This window comes from Rhineura floridana, chromosome 1, assembly GCF_030035675.1.
Source record: "Rhineura floridana isolate rRhiFlo1 chromosome 1, rRhiFlo1.hap2, whole genome shotgun sequence".
Taxonomy (NCBI): domain Eukaryota; kingdom Metazoa; phylum Chordata; class Lepidosauria; order Squamata; family Rhineuridae; genus Rhineura; species Rhineura floridana.
The window spans coordinates 229,992,848-230,010,906 of record NC_084480.1 but is presented as its reverse complement, the minus strand read 5'-3'; the positions used below and the strand labels follow the sequence as shown (position 1 = coordinate 230,010,906).

The following is an 18,059-nucleotide window of genomic DNA, read 5'->3' as shown; positions in this document are numbered from 1 at the left end:
CTCTCCTTCCATGCTTCATGTAGCAAAGGAACATGCAAATAGGACTAGTTCAAGATCTCAGCATAGGGGCTGGCTCATGAGGGCAGAGGCAATCCTTCAGTTATCTCAGTCCCAAATAAGTTAAGGCTTTTATATACGTATCATGTTATATGTTAGTCTTATATGTGGAGGAACATGTCATTTACAGCAAACTACAACCTTGTTGTTTATGACTTCTATCATGATCTGAAGTGGAAGAATCCTCAGAGATCAGGACAGTGTCCAGGTGGGATACACCCACCATAAGCTTTTCATCATTCAATATTCTTTTCATGGCAAGGCATAGTCAAATTTTTGGCTATTGTAATAGGAATTTGCTGTACAGAAAAGGGAAATGCTACCCAGTACAGCATCAACTTTTTTTTTTTTAACAAAGTCAATACCACAAGGCTTGTGAGGATACAGTGTTGGCTACATATAAGGCAAAAGTGGCTCTAGCACAGAGGTGGGCAACCTGTGGCCCTCCAGAAGTTGCTGGGTAACAACTCCCATCATCTCTGACCACTCTGGCCATGCTGTCTGAAGGGAACTGGAGTCCAACAACATCTGGAGGGCCACATGTAGTCCACACCTCTTCTATCAACAGGAGTGACAAAATGCACCTGCCTTCCAAGGTATACTGCTCACCTGTACATTAGTCATGTTGCCCTTCTGTGTATGCAAAGGATGACAGGGCTCCTATATCTTTAACAACTATGTTGAAGAATTTCAGCAGTGCAGCTTTCTTCATCCTTGCATGGCAAGTTGCACCTATCAGAATTCTCCCTTCTATACAATTATTAAATGAAACTGAAGTGCTATCTTCCTTGCATTTGGTCCTTATTCCATTTGGGGGTGGAGGATAGAAACGGCACTGGCCCAGTTCATTCCATTATCACCGAGAACTAGGTTTGCTGTACACACACAAAAAAACCCTCTGCTCATCTGTTTAGCAGCTAGAAAGTGGCAGACAAAAACAAATGAAGTATATCATACAGTGAAATACTAGATATTTATTATTTATTTAAAATATTTCTATCCTGCCCTTCTACTCTATATTAGGGCACTCAGGGAGGCTTACAATAAAATTGAACATGTACATAATAAAAATTGTACACAATAAATATCACAAAAACATTAAAATAAATTAAAATACATAAAATACTACACACACACACATATATATATAGGGAGTGGTACTGAAGGGACTACAGAGGTAAAAATTAAGATACAAGGCACAAAATCAGTGTCAGGTTCTACCCTCAGTCATTGACTTCAACTGACACACACACATTTCTTTGAACACTTATTATAATCATATGTTATCCTTGCTGCTACACACTGTGCAGATATCCAGGCATGTGAAAAACAGGTATTACCTATCACTGCAGTCCAATGCTTTGCAAGAGCTGCAGCCACAAATGGCAGAGATGTATGGCCACATTTTCTTAACAGAGTGGTCAGAAGGCTGAATGAGTTTTCCCAAGTTTGGTGAACTGCAGCAGTTATCTCTGGCCCTGTCAATTAAACATACACATAAAAAACTACACAGATGTGAACAAGTAAGTATCTATTTAGTGCAAATACAGCAAAGTGAGAAGGCATTTCTAATTTCATACTTTGGCCTGGTTCACATGCAAAACTAAGCCAAATTATGTCTTAGTGCAAATGACCAAAGTGCTGGTGCAGTGAGAAAATTGCAGCCACTTTGCTCCTGCTGTGTTACTAGAATCTAAGCTATGGTTTGTCTTGGTGTTACGTCCAAACCTGGGCTCATGGTTTGTCTCCCTCCAATTAGTACGTTAAGAACAAACCTTGGTTATAGCTTGTGGTTTGTTTAGAGCAAGACAAACCACGAGTCTGGGTTCTGACATATCTCTAAGCCAAACTATGGCTTAGCTCCCTGTAGCAGGGGAGGAGCAAAGTGACCATGATTTTCTCACTATGCACCAGCATGCTAAGCCAGGGGTGTGGAACCTCAAGCCTGTGGGCCTAATTAGATGAAGCACAGGTTCCAATTTGGTCTGCAAGGTAGTTTCCCCCAAACCACACCCACCCTGCTCCACCCTGATGTCATGTGACATCAGGAGTGGGACGAGCAGAGATGCAGCTGCCAATGCATAATTAGTGCCTTAAAGTGTGTTCCCAATTGTGCATTGGTAAAAGAGCCTTGGGAGGTAACTTCACGCCTCACTTGGCTTGGCTTTTGCTTTGCAGTGTGGCATGCCATACTACAAAGGAAAAACAGATCACCTGTGTTAGCAGAGTGACTTGAATAAAGCAGGCGGAGTCCAGAGAGAAAAGAAATCCTGATGATACTTTTCTGAGGGAAACGGAACAAGAACAGGATATAACCTGAGGAGAACAAACAAAGAGGTTTGTCTTTCTTAGGTCAGGCCTTTTCATAGCAGGAAGATATTAAACTACTAAACACATAGGGGAAAACTCAGAACTACACAGCCAATCAGATCACAAGTTGCCTCTGACTGGTTGCTAGGCAACACCTATACCATCCTCTCTTGGCTAGTTGACTTTAACACTAACAGAAATGACTCTTAGTTTACTAACTGAATGATCCCTGCTGTTATGCTTCCAACAACCTGGTATCAGAGTGATAACAGGTAAGTGATACCCTGCTCATCTGTCAAAGTGCCCCATTGGGGGTGGGAAAACCAAGGATGCAGTTCCCCATGCCTGTACTAAGTCATAGTTTGGCTTAGCATTATGTGAGGATGAGGCCTTCATAAGCCTGCTAAGATAAAGGCAAATGACGATATTTAAAATTCCAATTTATAGTATTATGACTGCCACAGTTAAAACATCAAACTGGATGATATTCACCTTTAGTAGTACTGCTTTACTCATAATCTGTGCAATTTCTAGTTAAGAAACCTGAAATGAGGAGGAGCAGTTGGGACAATCCTTTTTGCTGCTTGATAGGCATGCAAAATCTCAATTTCCAGGCACTAGTATACAACGATGATGCCATTGACACTGCTAGGGCCTGGTTAGGATAAACAGCAGTATGTACAAACAGGGAGATTTCAGGGATCTGAATGTTAAAATTAATACCACTTTGAGATCAACCAATTTTGACAGATCTCATGTTCAAAGCATTTCAGTAATATATTCCTTATCACACATAGTTACCTAAGCCATCCTTACAGCTAATGGAAAGAACCACAAAGGTATGAGCCAAGACATGTGTCAATAACTCATCTTGCATCACAAGGCGAGCATCTACCAGCAAGCATGACTGCAGGAGTCGGGACAATGATGAAACAAACTGCAGTAGAAATAAAACCTGTTTCAACAAACAAAATGATTTGGTTGATACTTGCAGCACATTTCTGCAATAATTATTTGACAATAACAAGTTTCAAAAACAAACTCAAATAAATATAAAGAGATCTGGAAAAGGTTCTTTTTTAAATGAAAAATTTTAAACCATGCACATATTTCCCTGGTAAAGATGTGATATTCTTAGGCTGCAGTCCCATGCTCAGTCACCTGGGTATAAACACCACTGAACAGAGTACAACTTGCTTTCGAGTAAAAATGCATAGGATTGCAGGGTCCAACTGAAGTATGTAGATGGCAATTCTATGCACTATGTATTTGAAATCAAGTCCCATTGAATTTTGTAGACACTTACAGGGTTGGGCTATTATGACAGGAAATCATTTAGCAGAAGGCTGAGTGATTTTTTAGTCTACAGAAAGCATAATCAGAACCTGACATTACCACATCAGTGTTTGCAAGTTTATAAAAAGGTATAAACTGAAGATGTTAATGTTAGTAAAACCTGAATAACTGTCATTAGTCACTGAGAACAAGAATCAAGGTATCTCTGTTTTTTTAAAGTTATGATCTGTTCCACATTGGAAGCAAAGGAGCTTCTTTGAAAATAGTAGCACCATTATGCACTTTAAGAAATTGTACAAAACCCATCTTTTTATCTTGGTTGATTGGTATGCCATGTACAGTGTCAAGAATTTGATGGCTTACTTCCTGTGGTTTTCTTAAGTGCTGTGAGAAAACCAGGCCACCCATTTCTCAAAACGTTTCTTCTCCTGTGAGAGAAGTTTCATTTTTCTGCTTCTTTTTCAGGGCATTTTAGAATTTCTTTACAATTACACCAATGAATATTTCACACACAAAAATCTCCCTTTGTTAATTTTCAAATGTACTTTCTTCTCCTCATTTAATTGATGGAAAATGGCCAGAAAAAATGAGAAAAATTGTCACCACAGAGCTAATTATAGATATTTTTTCACAATGTTAGATTTTCAATACAACAAAAATGGGAGTACAAACAGGCCCCAACTTAGTCATCTTTCATTTTTTTACACGTGCTGTTGCTTGTGTGCCATTTTTAGGAGCACTTCTTTGTTGCGTGATCCGAGCCAATCACGGTTCACATCACAAACATAGCATGTGCTCACATACCTAATTAGCTTTGCTTATATAACCTTCTAATTGCCTTCTCTCTGAATAGGAGTGAGCGCATGCATATGCAAAAAGGAAATATGGTTTCCTTGGCTGCATTGCTCTGGTAGTTTCATGCATGGGATTTCTGCAGGACTCTTGCCCCAGTCTGGCTATAGTTATACATGACTAGCTAGATCAGAATGTCTGTGGAGATATGCATGCATGCAGATGCATCCACCTACATTGCATTAATTTAATGGGATGTGCACATGAATGCACATGTGCACTGATATTCTGCACCAATTACTCAGTGAATGACTGCAAGAAGGAGCAGAAACCTGACTGCTTTGGAAAGGGAGACAAATGGCCAGGCACAGCATCCAACGCAGTTTTGAATAATTTATAGATCTGAGATTTTATGGGATGTAAATATCCAAGCATGCTAGCTCTGTCCTTTTCATCTACAGCAAGCAAGTACTTTTGTGCCTTTTGGGGGGGAGGCTTTTTAAGCCAGAGGTCTGTATTTCCCTCACGGGCAACCTTCTGGATGTTGCATGTCAATGACTGGTGTGGGCTAGAGGCAAAAGGTGGGTGGAGCAACAGATGCAACTCTTACCTTAGCACAGTTGGCTACATTCTAGCTATGCAAACGTAGGATGTTACTGCACACACCCCTTCCTTTCCACCCTTTATCTAGGCAAACGAGGAATATAGGAAGCTGCCTATTACAGAGTCAGACCATTGTTCCATCTAGCTCAGTATTATCTGCAGTGACTAGCAGTGGCTCTCCCAGGTTTCAGAGAGAAAATATTTTCATCCCTACCTGGAGATGCCGGGGAATGAACCTGGGATCTTTTGCATGCAAGACAGATGGTCTACCAACTAAGCCACGGTCCTATAGAGGCATTATCACAGTTCAAGGACATGTCCTTCTCAAGTTCTTGCTGGAACATGGAGTAAGGATGGACAAAGGCGAGGCAGAGAGGAAGAGGAGTGGCCACAAGAGCCACATTCAGACCCTGGGCCTGAGATTCCCCATTTTGTCTTTCATGATAAAACTATTATTGTTTTCCTTCCAGAAGAAGCAACTCTGGTAACTTTGGCCAATAGCTGCTAATTACATTATTTTAAACCTCTATTTTGAACAAAACTGGTAAGTAGAAGGCAGCAATAATATCAGTAGGTGGAGACAGAGCCAAAAACAGGTAGAGTTAACTCATTCTAGCTTTGTCTCCATCCTCCTCCCTGCTCAGTTCTACACAGAGTGACAGTGAGACCAAGGAGGAGGAGCCTGACAGCCCCCCCCTGGACTGGTTATAAGTAGGGAGGCAGACAGGTGGGGGCTGACTGAAATTGCTGGAGCACTTCCCCATTTGCCCAAATGGACCAGCCTTCACTGACCAAACAGCATCTAGCACAGCACATTACAATTGCTACAACAGGCAGAAAAAATATTAAGTGGTCCACTGAGACACTCAGGAATTTTCAAGTGGTCTTTGGGGAAAAAAAAGTTTGGGAACCAATGATACAACTTATTTGAGAGTACACTCTAATAGTCTTTTTTCCAAGAGTCAACATGTATTTGTTTTTCTAAGCTAATTTAGAGCGCAATCCTATACCTTTCAGTAATTAGAACAGTCCAAATACAACACAGAATGTCACAGAAAACAAATGTGCATGCATCTAACCTGAGTTTTTGTGTACTCCATATGAAAGGGCTGAGGCAGAGGTGCTTTCATTTCCAAGATACATCTCTCTATCAAGCTGGAATTTACTAGACTAAAATGAAACACAGACATGAACTCAGAATTTTGACAGAATATGAAACTATAGTCTAGACCAGGTATAAACAACATGGTGTCCTCCAGAGGTTTTGGACTACAACTTCCACCATCCTCAGCCAGCATGGCCAATAATCAGGGATGATGTGAGCTGTATTCCATAACATATTGAGGGCACCACGTTGGCAACCCCTTGTCTAGACTGTCTGCACATTTTAAGATTTTGAGATACAATAGCTATTCCAAAAGTAAGCATTTCCACACTCAAAACAGTGCCCTGACTCATGTGTTACCAAGAGTCCTTGGCTTGGGGGAAGACTAGTGCACCCCTTCCCTCCACCATATAGATGGCATCATGAAAGTGGGTCTTCCACATTAATGTGACAAGCTGAATATGCTAAGAAATGCAATTTTTCATATATAATGAAGAGAAATTTCATTTCTTCACATATTCAGCTTGTCACATTAACACATATATACATACAATATACATATACATCATATATATATATACACACACACACACACACACACACACACATATACACACCCACCCACATTAATGTGACAAGCTAATATGAAAATATATATTATCTCCATATATATATGGAGAGGGAAGAGATGGGATGGGATTTGTAGCCCAACATTAGGAGGGCTACAGATTTCCCAGCCTTGCTTTTAGTGATTCAGTGTTCATCTGGAGACCACAGGTTATACATTATGTCATCAGCATAAGGAAGGTCTGCAGTCAGCTATGGGATGTTGTTTCCTTGGAGACAAACCTGTATGCTACTATGATTCGCCCAGGATGATAAAAATAGCAGTACTCCCACTAGAAAAGCATCTAGTCTTCTCACGAGTCTGTGGTCCGTGGTAGATTTGAACTGGGGACTTCTGAGCTGATCACTAGTATCAGCTCTAGCATCTATAGCTATCTTATTAGTGGAGAGACTGAACAACCAAGGCTTTTCTTTCACTTCTTGTTTAACAAGAAGGGCGGGAGGAAGGGTGGGATATAAATCAAATAATAAATAAATAAATAAATTAAAACAATGCTAATATGGTATAAACATATCACAAGCACATTTAACATACAAAACAGCTCTCACTGTATATAAACACCTTAAACATTTGCATCAGTATTATCTGTCAATGCTTCCAAATGTACTATTTTGCCAGTGTTACAATTCACATGACCTGTGCATGTTGCAGGATTGGGACACAGTTAAACTTTCCACATATGAAATACTGAATAGTGGATAAGGAATACAAATAGAGTACTTCCATTTCTGCTCTGTCAATCTCACTTGAAGAAATAACTACTTAGAGTTTTGGTAAAAGACAAAGTACAGAAAACGTGGCTAAACTATTAGAAATCTGAAGTCTGCTCCATTTTCTGCAAAAAGCAGTGGTTCTCCTGGTTCGATTTAAAATGATCAGTTTGAATTCTCAGAATACTTACCAGTTGGATCTATATCTGTAACAAAAGCTTTGGGAAGCACATGTCCTATTCAGGCTCTCACTTGTGACCTCAATAGTTACTGATCTCTTACCTACTGAGAGCAGTTAATGTATGTGCTTGCTGAAGAGCAACCCCAGTATCTTTTGGAGTGACAATCAGCAGGTTGTCCAGCAAGCTGCAGACAGCTGACAGGAGAGGGGGTGAGACCACTGCACTCTGTTTAGGCCTAATGGTAGACTGTGGGGAATCATGTGAACTTGAAGAAGCTGTTGTTGTGTCACTCTGACCTACAACACACAATTCAAAGAACATATAATAGCATTACTACTTGGAGTTGAATTTACATATAATACCGTGATCTATGTCTCATCAAATATGAGTAAAGGAGATGGTCAGTTTCATTAGGTATGTGAACCTTCACACAAGAGCTGTTGATTTCACACATATGTGCCAGATGTCCTATTGGTCAAAACTAAACTGATTTCTTCTGGTTTAGGACAAATATGAGAATATGTAGCAGTCCAGATAAGAGACAACTGGAGTAGAAATGGCAGGGCCTTTGGCAATCAGGAATGCCCAAAATAGGGGTGGAGAGCAATATAGGTAATAGCTCTTCAAAATGTAATTGTTGATGGGTGCAATTTTGAAATATTTGAAGGATGGCCTGTGTATTCAGCTACATTTTATCATCCTCTCCACACCTTGGATCATTGTTTCAAAAATGAGCAAGATTGTGTTGGTGCATGGAAGTTGCTGTTAGGAATGGGGTTTCAAGGAACAGCCCCTGGTGTGCATGCAGATGACACTGTGAGCCATGGCCATGATCAACCATTTATTCCAAATGATTTTTTTCATAAGGCTTGCAATATCCACCTACCTTGTGCCGTGAGTCGATTAAGTGGCACATCACACATTCTAGCTATAGGTGGTGAGGTGGGTGGCTGCAGTTCAACAGCACAGCCCGGCGATGGCGAGGAGGAAATGATCTGGCAAGGAGAACCAAGCAAAGTAATTACATTATCCCCTTTACAGGGGAATTTGTCTTTACAGGCAATTTTTATTAGCTAAAATCCAAAGAGCACTCCATAAAGCCAACAGAGGGCTCTAGATTAAATGCAGTCAATTCTGTGCAGGGGATCTTTGAAGACATAGTGTTAAAAATATAAGAGCCTGCTGGATCAGGCCAGTGGCCCATCTACTCCAGCATCTTGTTCTCCCAGTGGGTAACCAGATGCCTATGGGAAGTCCACATGTAGGATCTGGGTGCAACAGTGTTCTCTCCACTTGGGATACCCAGCAACTGGTATTTAGAAGCATACTACTTCTGACAGTGGAGGTCGAACACAGCCATCTGGGTTAGTAGCCACTGACAGACTTATTTTCCATGAATTTGTCTAAACCTCTTTTAAAGCCTTCTAAGTTGGAGGCCATCACTGCCTCTTCTAGCAGCAAATTTCAGAGTTTAAAAATGTGCGGTGTGAAGACACACTTTTTGTCTATCCTGAATCTTCCAACACTCAGCTTTATTGGATGTCCACAAGTTCTAAGGTGAGAGGGAAAGAAAAACGTTTCTGTATCATGCATAATGCATAATGAAATAGACATTAGTGTTGTGACGCGTACCCTCTGGAATTCCCTCTCCTAAATATTAAGACAGGCACCATCCCTGTTGCCTTTTCGAAGCCTATTGAAGACCTTTCTCTTTCATCAAGCCTTTTAAGTAGAGACCCTATCCCGGTATGCATTTATGTTGGAATTGCTTTCAGACATTGTAAAGATTTGTAAAGATGTTTTAAAGATGCTTTTAGTGTTTTTGTTTGCCACCCTAGGAAGAAGGGTGGGTTACAAATATTAATATTGATATTAATAATAATTTTATACACTTTTATCATCAAAAAGACTAAAGTAATGACAACAGAAGAGTTATGTAAATTTAAAGTTGACAATGAGGACATTGAACTTGTCAACGATTATCAATACCTCGGCACAGTCATTAACCAAAATGGAGACAATAGTCAAGAAATCAGAACAAGGCTAGGACTGGGGAGGGCAGCTATGAGAGAACTAGTAGAGGTCCTCAAATGGAAAGATATATCACTGAACACTAAAGTCAGGGTCATTCAGACCATGGTATTCCCGATCTCTATGTATGGATGTGAAAGCTGAACAGTGAAAAAGGCGGATAAGAGAAAAATCAACTCATTTGAAATGTGGTGCTGGAGGAGAGCTTTGCACATACCATGGACTGTGAAAAAGGCAAATAATTGGGTGTTAGAACAGATTAAACCAGAACTGTCACTAGAAGCCAAAATGATGAAACTGAGGTTATCATACTTTGGACACATCATGAGAAGACATGATTCACTAGAAAAGAGAGTAATGCTGGGAAAAACAGAGGGGAGTAGAAAAAGAGGAAGGCCAAACAAGAGATAGACTGATTCCATAAAAGAAGCCACAGACCTGAACTTACAAGATCTGAGCAGGGTGGTTCACGACAGATGCTCTTGGAAGTCACTGATTCATAGGGTCGCCATAAGTCGTAATCGACTTGAAGCCACATAACTACAACAATCATGTTGCCTTTTACTCGTCTTTTCTCTAAACTAAAACAGTCCAGAGGTTGTAATCTGTCCTCATAAGGGACTTGCTCCATCACCTTGATCATTTTGGTTGCACTACTTTTTTTAACCTTTTTCAACTCTACAATGTCTTTTTTGAGTTGAGGTGATGAGAACTGTACATATGCATAGGATCTGTAAGGCTTGGCTATGGGAACAAAAGGATTCTCATGTGTGTTGGTTAGGCAATCTTTGGACAGCAAGAGCAGAAGTCAACTGTATTAGTATCTCAAGCAGAGAAGGCAGCAGTCATGTCTGTCAATGATGGAGAGTTTATCACTGCAACTGTGGCATTTTTAAAGAAAAAGCCATAGGCACATGGAGTGAGAAGAGAAAAAAGAGATTTTTTTTTTATTTCAGTCAGGTTAAAACACCATGGAGAAACTGGGAAAAGATAAAGAATGAAACTCTGATTAGTTCCAATGTAGTAAAATGGACTTGTAAACACTTCCTCAAAGAGGAAAACCCTCCAATACATAAGGAAAGGCCATAGGTCAGTTGTAGAATAACTGCTCTGCATGCAGAAGGTCCCAGGTTCAATCTTTGGCATCTCCAGGTAAGACTAGGAATGTCCCGTCTGAAACCTGGAGAGCCACTGCCAGTCATTGTAGACAATGCTGAGCTATATGAACCAATAGTTTGATCCAGTATTAGGCAGCTTCCTATGTTTGAGGCCATGAAAAATTATTTTAAATTATTTCAACTTTTTGGTACCTTTTGTTTTGGGTCTCTCACAGGCTTGCATCTCTCTAAAAGACTGTGCTCTTCCATACAACAGTGACCCCCTTTCTTCCTAGTGTGGTGTAATGGTTATGGTGTTGGACTATGACCTGGGAGACCAGGGCTAAAATCCCCACACAGCCATGAAGCTCACTGGGTGACCTTGGGCCAGTCACTGCCTCTCAGCCTCAGAGGAAGGCAATGGTAAAACCACCTCTGAATACCATTTACCATGAAAACCCTATTCATAGGGTTGCCATAAGTTGGAAGCAACTTGACGGCAGTCCATTTCGATTTTTCTTCCCCCTATTGGTGGGAGCAAGGAAAGGATTAACATGTTCTACAGATCTAAAGTTGCTGGCAGTAAGCCAGTCACATTCAAGTCTAATGAACTTCACCAAAAACAAAAGGATTGCCCAGCTGAGAAGACTCCACCCCAAAAAGCATTCCATTACACTACAAGAAACAAACTGAATGCATGAAGAGCTGTGACAATCTTAGCTTCATAAAGTGTGATGCAAAATTCAGCAGCAGTCCAGAGGCTCTGAAGAGGAAAGAACTACTTACTAATGCCCAAAAAGTCAAGATCAGTGAAGCCCTATATCACATGCAGACCACTGCAGGCCAGAAGATTCAACCATTTTATTTATTTAGATAAAAGCATTTCTAAACTATTTAACGTTTTAAAAAATCTGTAAGCAGTATACAGAATTACAACATAAAAATAAAAAAAGAAGAAACAAACTTAAAAACCAGTAAAACAGTATAATAAAAACAGATAAAAATAGGAATAATAGGGTCCAATCTTATGAGTCAGGGAAAGAATGGGCAAAAAGGTATGTCTTCACAAGATGTCTGAATAAACTGATGGATGATGTTTCATAGTTGGCAGATTACAAGTGTTGCCACCACTCACCATATGGTCAGAGGCACAGGTTACCAAATTCTTCCAAGCTACACAGGAACTGGACTGGACTGGACTGTGAAAGACCAACCCAAATTGTGTCTGCATTTTGACAAATTTGTAGGGCAGTGCAGTATCTCAGAAAGGTGGTCAGGTCTCCTGCTCCCCTGGTGCATTTACTATAGCTGCCCAATTTCCCTGCTTTTTAAAGTTTGATAGAAATATCTGTTGGATAGAGGTACATTTTTAAACCGCAAGGTTTTTTCGTCTATTAGTGAATTATAACTAGCTCTGCCCAGCATCACCTTGTGCTGTTAGTAGTTTGCAGAACTAAAAAGAGAAGGATAAGATATAATAATCTGGAACTTTCAGAATTTTTTGCTGGAAAAGACCTATTACCAGAAAATATCATGGATGCTACTGAGTTCTTTATTCCTAAATTGTGCTGCCTAGTTGCTTTATATTTTTAGAGCTCAAGAAAAACAAGGTCTTAGACATGTAAAAAATCAATAATAATTTCAATTAGTTATAAAAAATATAGCTTGTCAACTTCTCAGACCAACTAAGCCTTTTCCAATAATGGCTTCCCAGTGGGACAGAGTTTGAACATAAACAGTTTTGGATATCTAAACTAGAACACTCACAACAGACAAGCAAATCCTACATACCAGAGGTAAATTAAGAGTTGCCTCCAGGTAAGTAGTTGGAAAGGCTTTCAGGAACTGGCTGAAAATAGATTCTTTTGGGTTTTTCAGGTTCTTGATATGCCACAAATGACATAGTACATTATCTATAAAAGCACAAGCTGTTTGTAGATTTCTTCACAGGACTGCTATATAACAACACAATTAACCCATTTTCAGAGTGAGCTATGTTTCAGGAAAAGAAAGCACTTTCCATTAACCCTTCCTCTCAGAAATTCCTGAATGTCTTGAGCATTGTAAACCATGTGATATTTTTACTATTGCCGAGTGAAAATTAATAGCTTTGAATGCGTGAAAAGATGAACAATAAAATAAATAAGCCTTAATCTTTAAGGAAATGCGACAAGAGGTTATATGACTGACAAAGAACAGAAGGATCTCAGCTTCTTGGACAATTAGACAATATTTAGCTTCAATTACAGTGGTAACTCATTACTTTAAAACTCACCACAGTGTCAGATGTTGACTGGGAACTTGGAGATTGGCTTTGACTAGATGGAACTCTCCAATGAGAAAGGGAATCATCAAAATCTACGGGTGGGGTTAGGGGACAAGTGAGAAAGACAGAGAAACAGCTTTTTAAACAATTCATATGTCGACCTCTTTCTTCTTGTAATGAGGAACAAAAGCATAAGAAGATGTCCTACATGTAGGCCTGGTTTGTACATCACAGAAAGCCAGGACCATGCAGGCTCCCAGAAAGGAGCTCATGACCACTTTGCTCTTCCCCAATCTTTTTTGCTCCTGCACTGAGCTAAGCCAAATGTCATCCCAACCTGGGCTTGTGCTGAAACTCTCTCCTTGCTAATCACGAACTATAGCTACATTTTTTTCTTAGTTCACAGTTTGCCTTACCATGACATGAGAATGAAACTGTTTAACAAAGACAATACAAATGAAGAATTAGATACAGCAAAGTTTGTAACAAAATTATATAGAGTAGGACATGAATGGGAGGCCAAAGAGAAGTTAATGGAAGACACAGGATCTCTAACCCAGATCATGAGCCATCTAAACACTGCCATATACATTCAAACAAAGAACTGAAATCATGAGGACTGATCCTTTACTGATGTTGATCCTTTACTGAGGACAAGATTTTCAGGTTTCATCATCTATAACAAATTCCACTCAAGTATCAAATATTTCTTCCGCTTTTACTACTGAACATCTTTGGCAGGAGTGGAGAAATTTTTTGGCCTGGTGGGCCAGAACTTTATCTTCCCCCAACTCCGTGGGTCAACTTTGACAGGTGGCTGGAGCCACCCCATCTCTCAATCATCTGATATCATGACATCAGTTGCTGATAGGTAACCAGTCCCACTCACCTGTCAATGTTGATCCATGGGGGTGGGAGAAGGAATGTGCTTCACCAATATGGAAATGCCCTGGCAAAACAGCAACCAGCAGGATGGAATCCTGCCCCCACCCATAAGCTAACATCAACCAATGATGTCATCTAATTGACAGGTGGGTGTGGTTTGGGGAAAGTGGCCTCACTGACAAAATTGGACCCCCTGGCAGGCTAAGTTTGGCCTGCGGGCTGGAGGTTCCCCATCCCTGAGCTATGGCTTGGATCCAACAATCTTGCTGCATATGTGGAAAGTAGTTCCATTTACATGACTGAGCACACACTAAGACCATCTCTGCTCCCCATTTGCACCCCACAATATAGCTCGAGAGTTAGGGGCACTTGTCAGAGGAGTTTTTCAGAAGATTGCACACATGGATGTAGGACAAATAGTGATTGCTTCCCCCTATGCAGGCAGTGGAAACTTTGGATACAAGCCATTAAATATATATTGTCACATTTACAGTAGAAAAAAAAGAGCTTGAAGATGAAAAAAGTGAATATAATTTTTAAACATACATTGCTGGTAAATCCATTACTAAAGAAAAGTTACAACAAAAACCCATTTCTTGTTTTTAAGAATGAAAGGGAAGAATCTCCACAACACTCCACAAACACTACAAAATACAAATATTTTGCTGTAGAGCAAGGAAGATAGGAGAAACCACTATACAACATACAGCAATGCTTCAGGGGGGCAAATGAATGCATTTAAGTTAATCTATGTTGAAACTATGTGGATCAAGAGGATTTTGCAAATTGCCTCTTCCATTTATTAATCAATACCTCTAAGAAATGTGACAAGTAAGTGCATGGGTTTTCTTTATGACATTGTGAAGTCATCAGGTTCTGGAGAGAGAGAGAAAACCCAATAGATCAGGGGCTGAGAAATATTGAGTCCCTTCTTCCCTATATTTCCACCCCCTGCCTCCACCAAGCGACAATCTACAGAAATCTCTGTACTAATTTTTGATCACATCCAATGTTGCACAGCCGTAAGGGCTAGAAATAGCTTCCACATTTTTGCTCACTGTCACAACTGTGCCCTCATCTAGCCTTTTTTTTCTACCTAGGAGCTTCAAAAGATGAGCAGAGATTATCTAGGCAGTTGCACAATGAGCCGTGTCTCCTCCCAAGGGTGGTAGAAAGACTCCAGGTGGTGCCTAGAGTTCCTAGTGTCCACAGAATGGACAAAGCAGCAAGCTCTTCACCACCCTTTCTTGCAGGGAAACACAAGAGGGAGCTTCCTTAGACACCAACCCCAAGGTACCTGGAGCTTCCTAGTTGCAGGTCACTCAAACCAGGTCCATGCAATTACAATTTTATTGCTTGGCAAGCCAAAAATTATTCACCCCTGGCCAGAAAGAACTTTGAAATGAAAAATGGAAATGGACTGCTTTCAAGTCGATTCCAACTTATGGTGACCCTATGAATAGGGTTTTCATGGTAAGTGGTATTCAGAAGTGGTGTACCATTGCATTCCCCTGAAGTTGAGAGGCAGTGACTGGCCCAAGGTCACCCAGTGAGCTTCATGGCTATGTGGGGATTCAAACCCTGGTCTCCCAGGTCATAGTCCAGCACACAGTCATAGTCCACTATGCCACACTGGCTCTCGTAGAATTTTAGTTACTTTAAAGCAATAAAAAAGTGATTTTACAAGGCATTCCATATTGGAATTATAAAGATTTTTCATTATAACTATGGAAAAATCATTAGCCAACTTTTACATTGTAATCTGCCATGATAACGTGAATGGAAGGGTAGTATAGAAAGTTAATAAATTACAAGGAAGTAGTTCTTTCTGATTTAGATCCTTCATAAAATCATAGAATAGTAGAGTTGGAAGGGGCCTACAAGGCCATCGAGTCCAACCCTCTGCTCAATGCAGGAATCCAAATCAAAGCATTCCCGACAGATGGCTGTCCAGCTGCCTCTTGAATGCCTCCAGTGTCGGAGAGCCCACTACCTCTCTAGGTAATTAGTTCCATTGTTGTATGGCTCTAACAGTTAGGAAGTTTTTCCTGATGTCCAGTCGAAATCTGGCTTCCTGCAACTTGAGCCCATTATTCCGTGTCCTGCACTCTGTGACGATCAAGAAGAGATCCCAGCCCTCCTCTATGTGACAACCTTTCATGTACTTTCATGTACCCAATACATCCAAATCTTGCATGCTAAAGCTCAATCACTACAGGTATCATAAATCCACACACATATTCACCCTATGGATTATATTAAGACACTGGTGCCACCTCCAGAACTGTTGTTTATAACCACATGTCCTTGAGATACTGATTTAGGTAACAGTTTACCATTTTATTTTTTTTTACAGATTTGAAATGAAGGTATACTATCCTGTTTTTGAAACTGGGTAAAGGAGCGAAGCCTCAAGGCTTCTACAGTCATTTCACACACACCACAAGAGACCTGGGGTCACCCCCAAATATGCTCTCAGCAGGAAGCTGCAGGCAGCCTAGTTCTTCAAAGAGCATATCTGTAGGATGGACATTTTCAATTACCCATTTTGCTGCATTCACATTTTAAATATTTTAGCATATGGACTTCAAAAGTGTACATATGAAGCAGACTTCATTCCCTGTGGAGTTTTAGCAACACTTTCTATGAGCTGAAAGAATGCTTCATTATCCCAATATGGAATTCCTCACAATGCATCACTAAGACAACCGCTTAAAAACAGAAAAGTGAAATGCTTGCATATAGTCATAACAACCCACTCATTTCCTTTTTTCATATTATTCTTACAATTGCACTAGAGATTCATCCTTCTTGATGTTCTAATTAGATTTATTTTTACATTTCTCCTACATCCCATTATTTATCCTTCACAACAAAAGGGATGGGTTATCTAATACTCTTCTTCCATCTCTGACTATGAACACATTATGAAAAAAACATAATTGCTTCTTGGATACTGAACCAGATAAAAGACTGACTATTTATACACAAAAGGATAACACTTTAGAACAGTCACATTGTTTAAAGGAGCAATCTATAAGGAGAAACTCATCGAGCCACAACCAAAATTCAAAAGAAATGAATTCTTTAAAGTGTCACTTACCATTTACACTATTTTTTCCTGCCACCTGGCTGTCTCCCAAGGAACAATTCAGATCAAATGTATACCGACCTAAGTAGCACTGTTTCACCATCTCATTCAAATGATCATAGAAGCGGCAATGATATAATAGGGCCTGCAAGGCAGGTTTTCCAGTTAGAGATAGACCAGATTCTTCATCATGCACACAAGGTCCCTGGGGGGAAATATTCACAACATTGTTTCTCAATTTAGAGTTTGTACACACCTCCCCTCAGAGCAGGTAAGGGCAAGAATATATGCCATGAATCCATGAAATAGCAGGAAAGCAACAGTATGAAGTATATCCACAGAATTCACCTATTTGAGACTCACTGTTGGAGAATTTTGTATTTCTTCATTGGGATCTTTTGCTGGGGGTCCTTGATTAAAATTTTAAATTTTAAACAAAGTAAGATTCTAGTCCTATTGTTCCTCAGATATACTGGGGTGGATAAAAAAAATCAGAGGAGCTGATGAACAAGGTTTCCAGTTATCAGAGTTAGTGTTTCACCCGTATAAATTCATTGTTCCCATTCATCAATAAATGGAAGCAAGAACTGTGCAAAAAAGAAGTCTGTCGAAAGGTATGAGAAACCAATCAAATTTTGACAGCTTATACAGTTTGCATAATTCTTCTTTCCCAACAACCCTCTCCCCAACCTGCCTTTATTTTATTTTTATTTTTAAACCACACACGGTACATAGTCCTGGGTGTGAAAGACTTCCAAGAGTATATACGGACATCTTTTTAGTAAAATATGCTTGGTGAACTCACTTGGCATGCACTGATTTTTGAGGCTTTGAGACTTTTGAGGAAAGGAGGATGGGCACAGATGCACACTTCTTGAAGTGCCATCTGTTCTTCTCAATTTTTGCAGATACAGAACATTACTTATTTCCATTACTTTTGTCTGAGATGAAGCATAATCAGAATAAAAATAGTTTTATAATTCTGTAAAGTTCTTTTTAAGTAAAG

General features: G+C 39.9%; 1 protein-coding gene across 4 annotated transcripts in view; it reads right to left on the bottom strand.

Moving 5' to 3' along the window:
* Window positions 1-18,059, bottom strand: part of RTTN (rotatin) — a 202,479-nt gene that overhangs the window by 73,375 nt on the left and 111,045 nt on the right. For 3 of the 4 annotated variants that reach the window (XM_061594628.1, XM_061594639.1, XM_061594655.1), the window contains exons 33-39: window positions 17,066-17,258; window positions 13,087-13,169; window positions 8,570-8,678; window positions 7,784-7,979; window positions 6,138-6,228; window positions 3,169-3,322; window positions 1,398-1,535 (exon numbers count right to left, since the gene is read on the bottom strand). In XM_061594628.1, the coding sequence (XP_061450612.1) occupies window positions 1,398-1,535; window positions 3,169-3,322; window positions 6,138-6,228; window positions 7,784-7,979; window positions 8,570-8,678; window positions 13,087-13,169; window positions 17,066-17,258 (964 nt within the window). The remainder of the gene's footprint in view (window positions 1-1,397; window positions 1,536-3,168; window positions 3,323-6,137; window positions 6,229-7,783; window positions 7,980-8,569; window positions 8,679-13,086; window positions 13,170-17,065; window positions 17,259-18,059) is intronic. The other variant, XM_061594647.1, reaches the window with a different exon arrangement.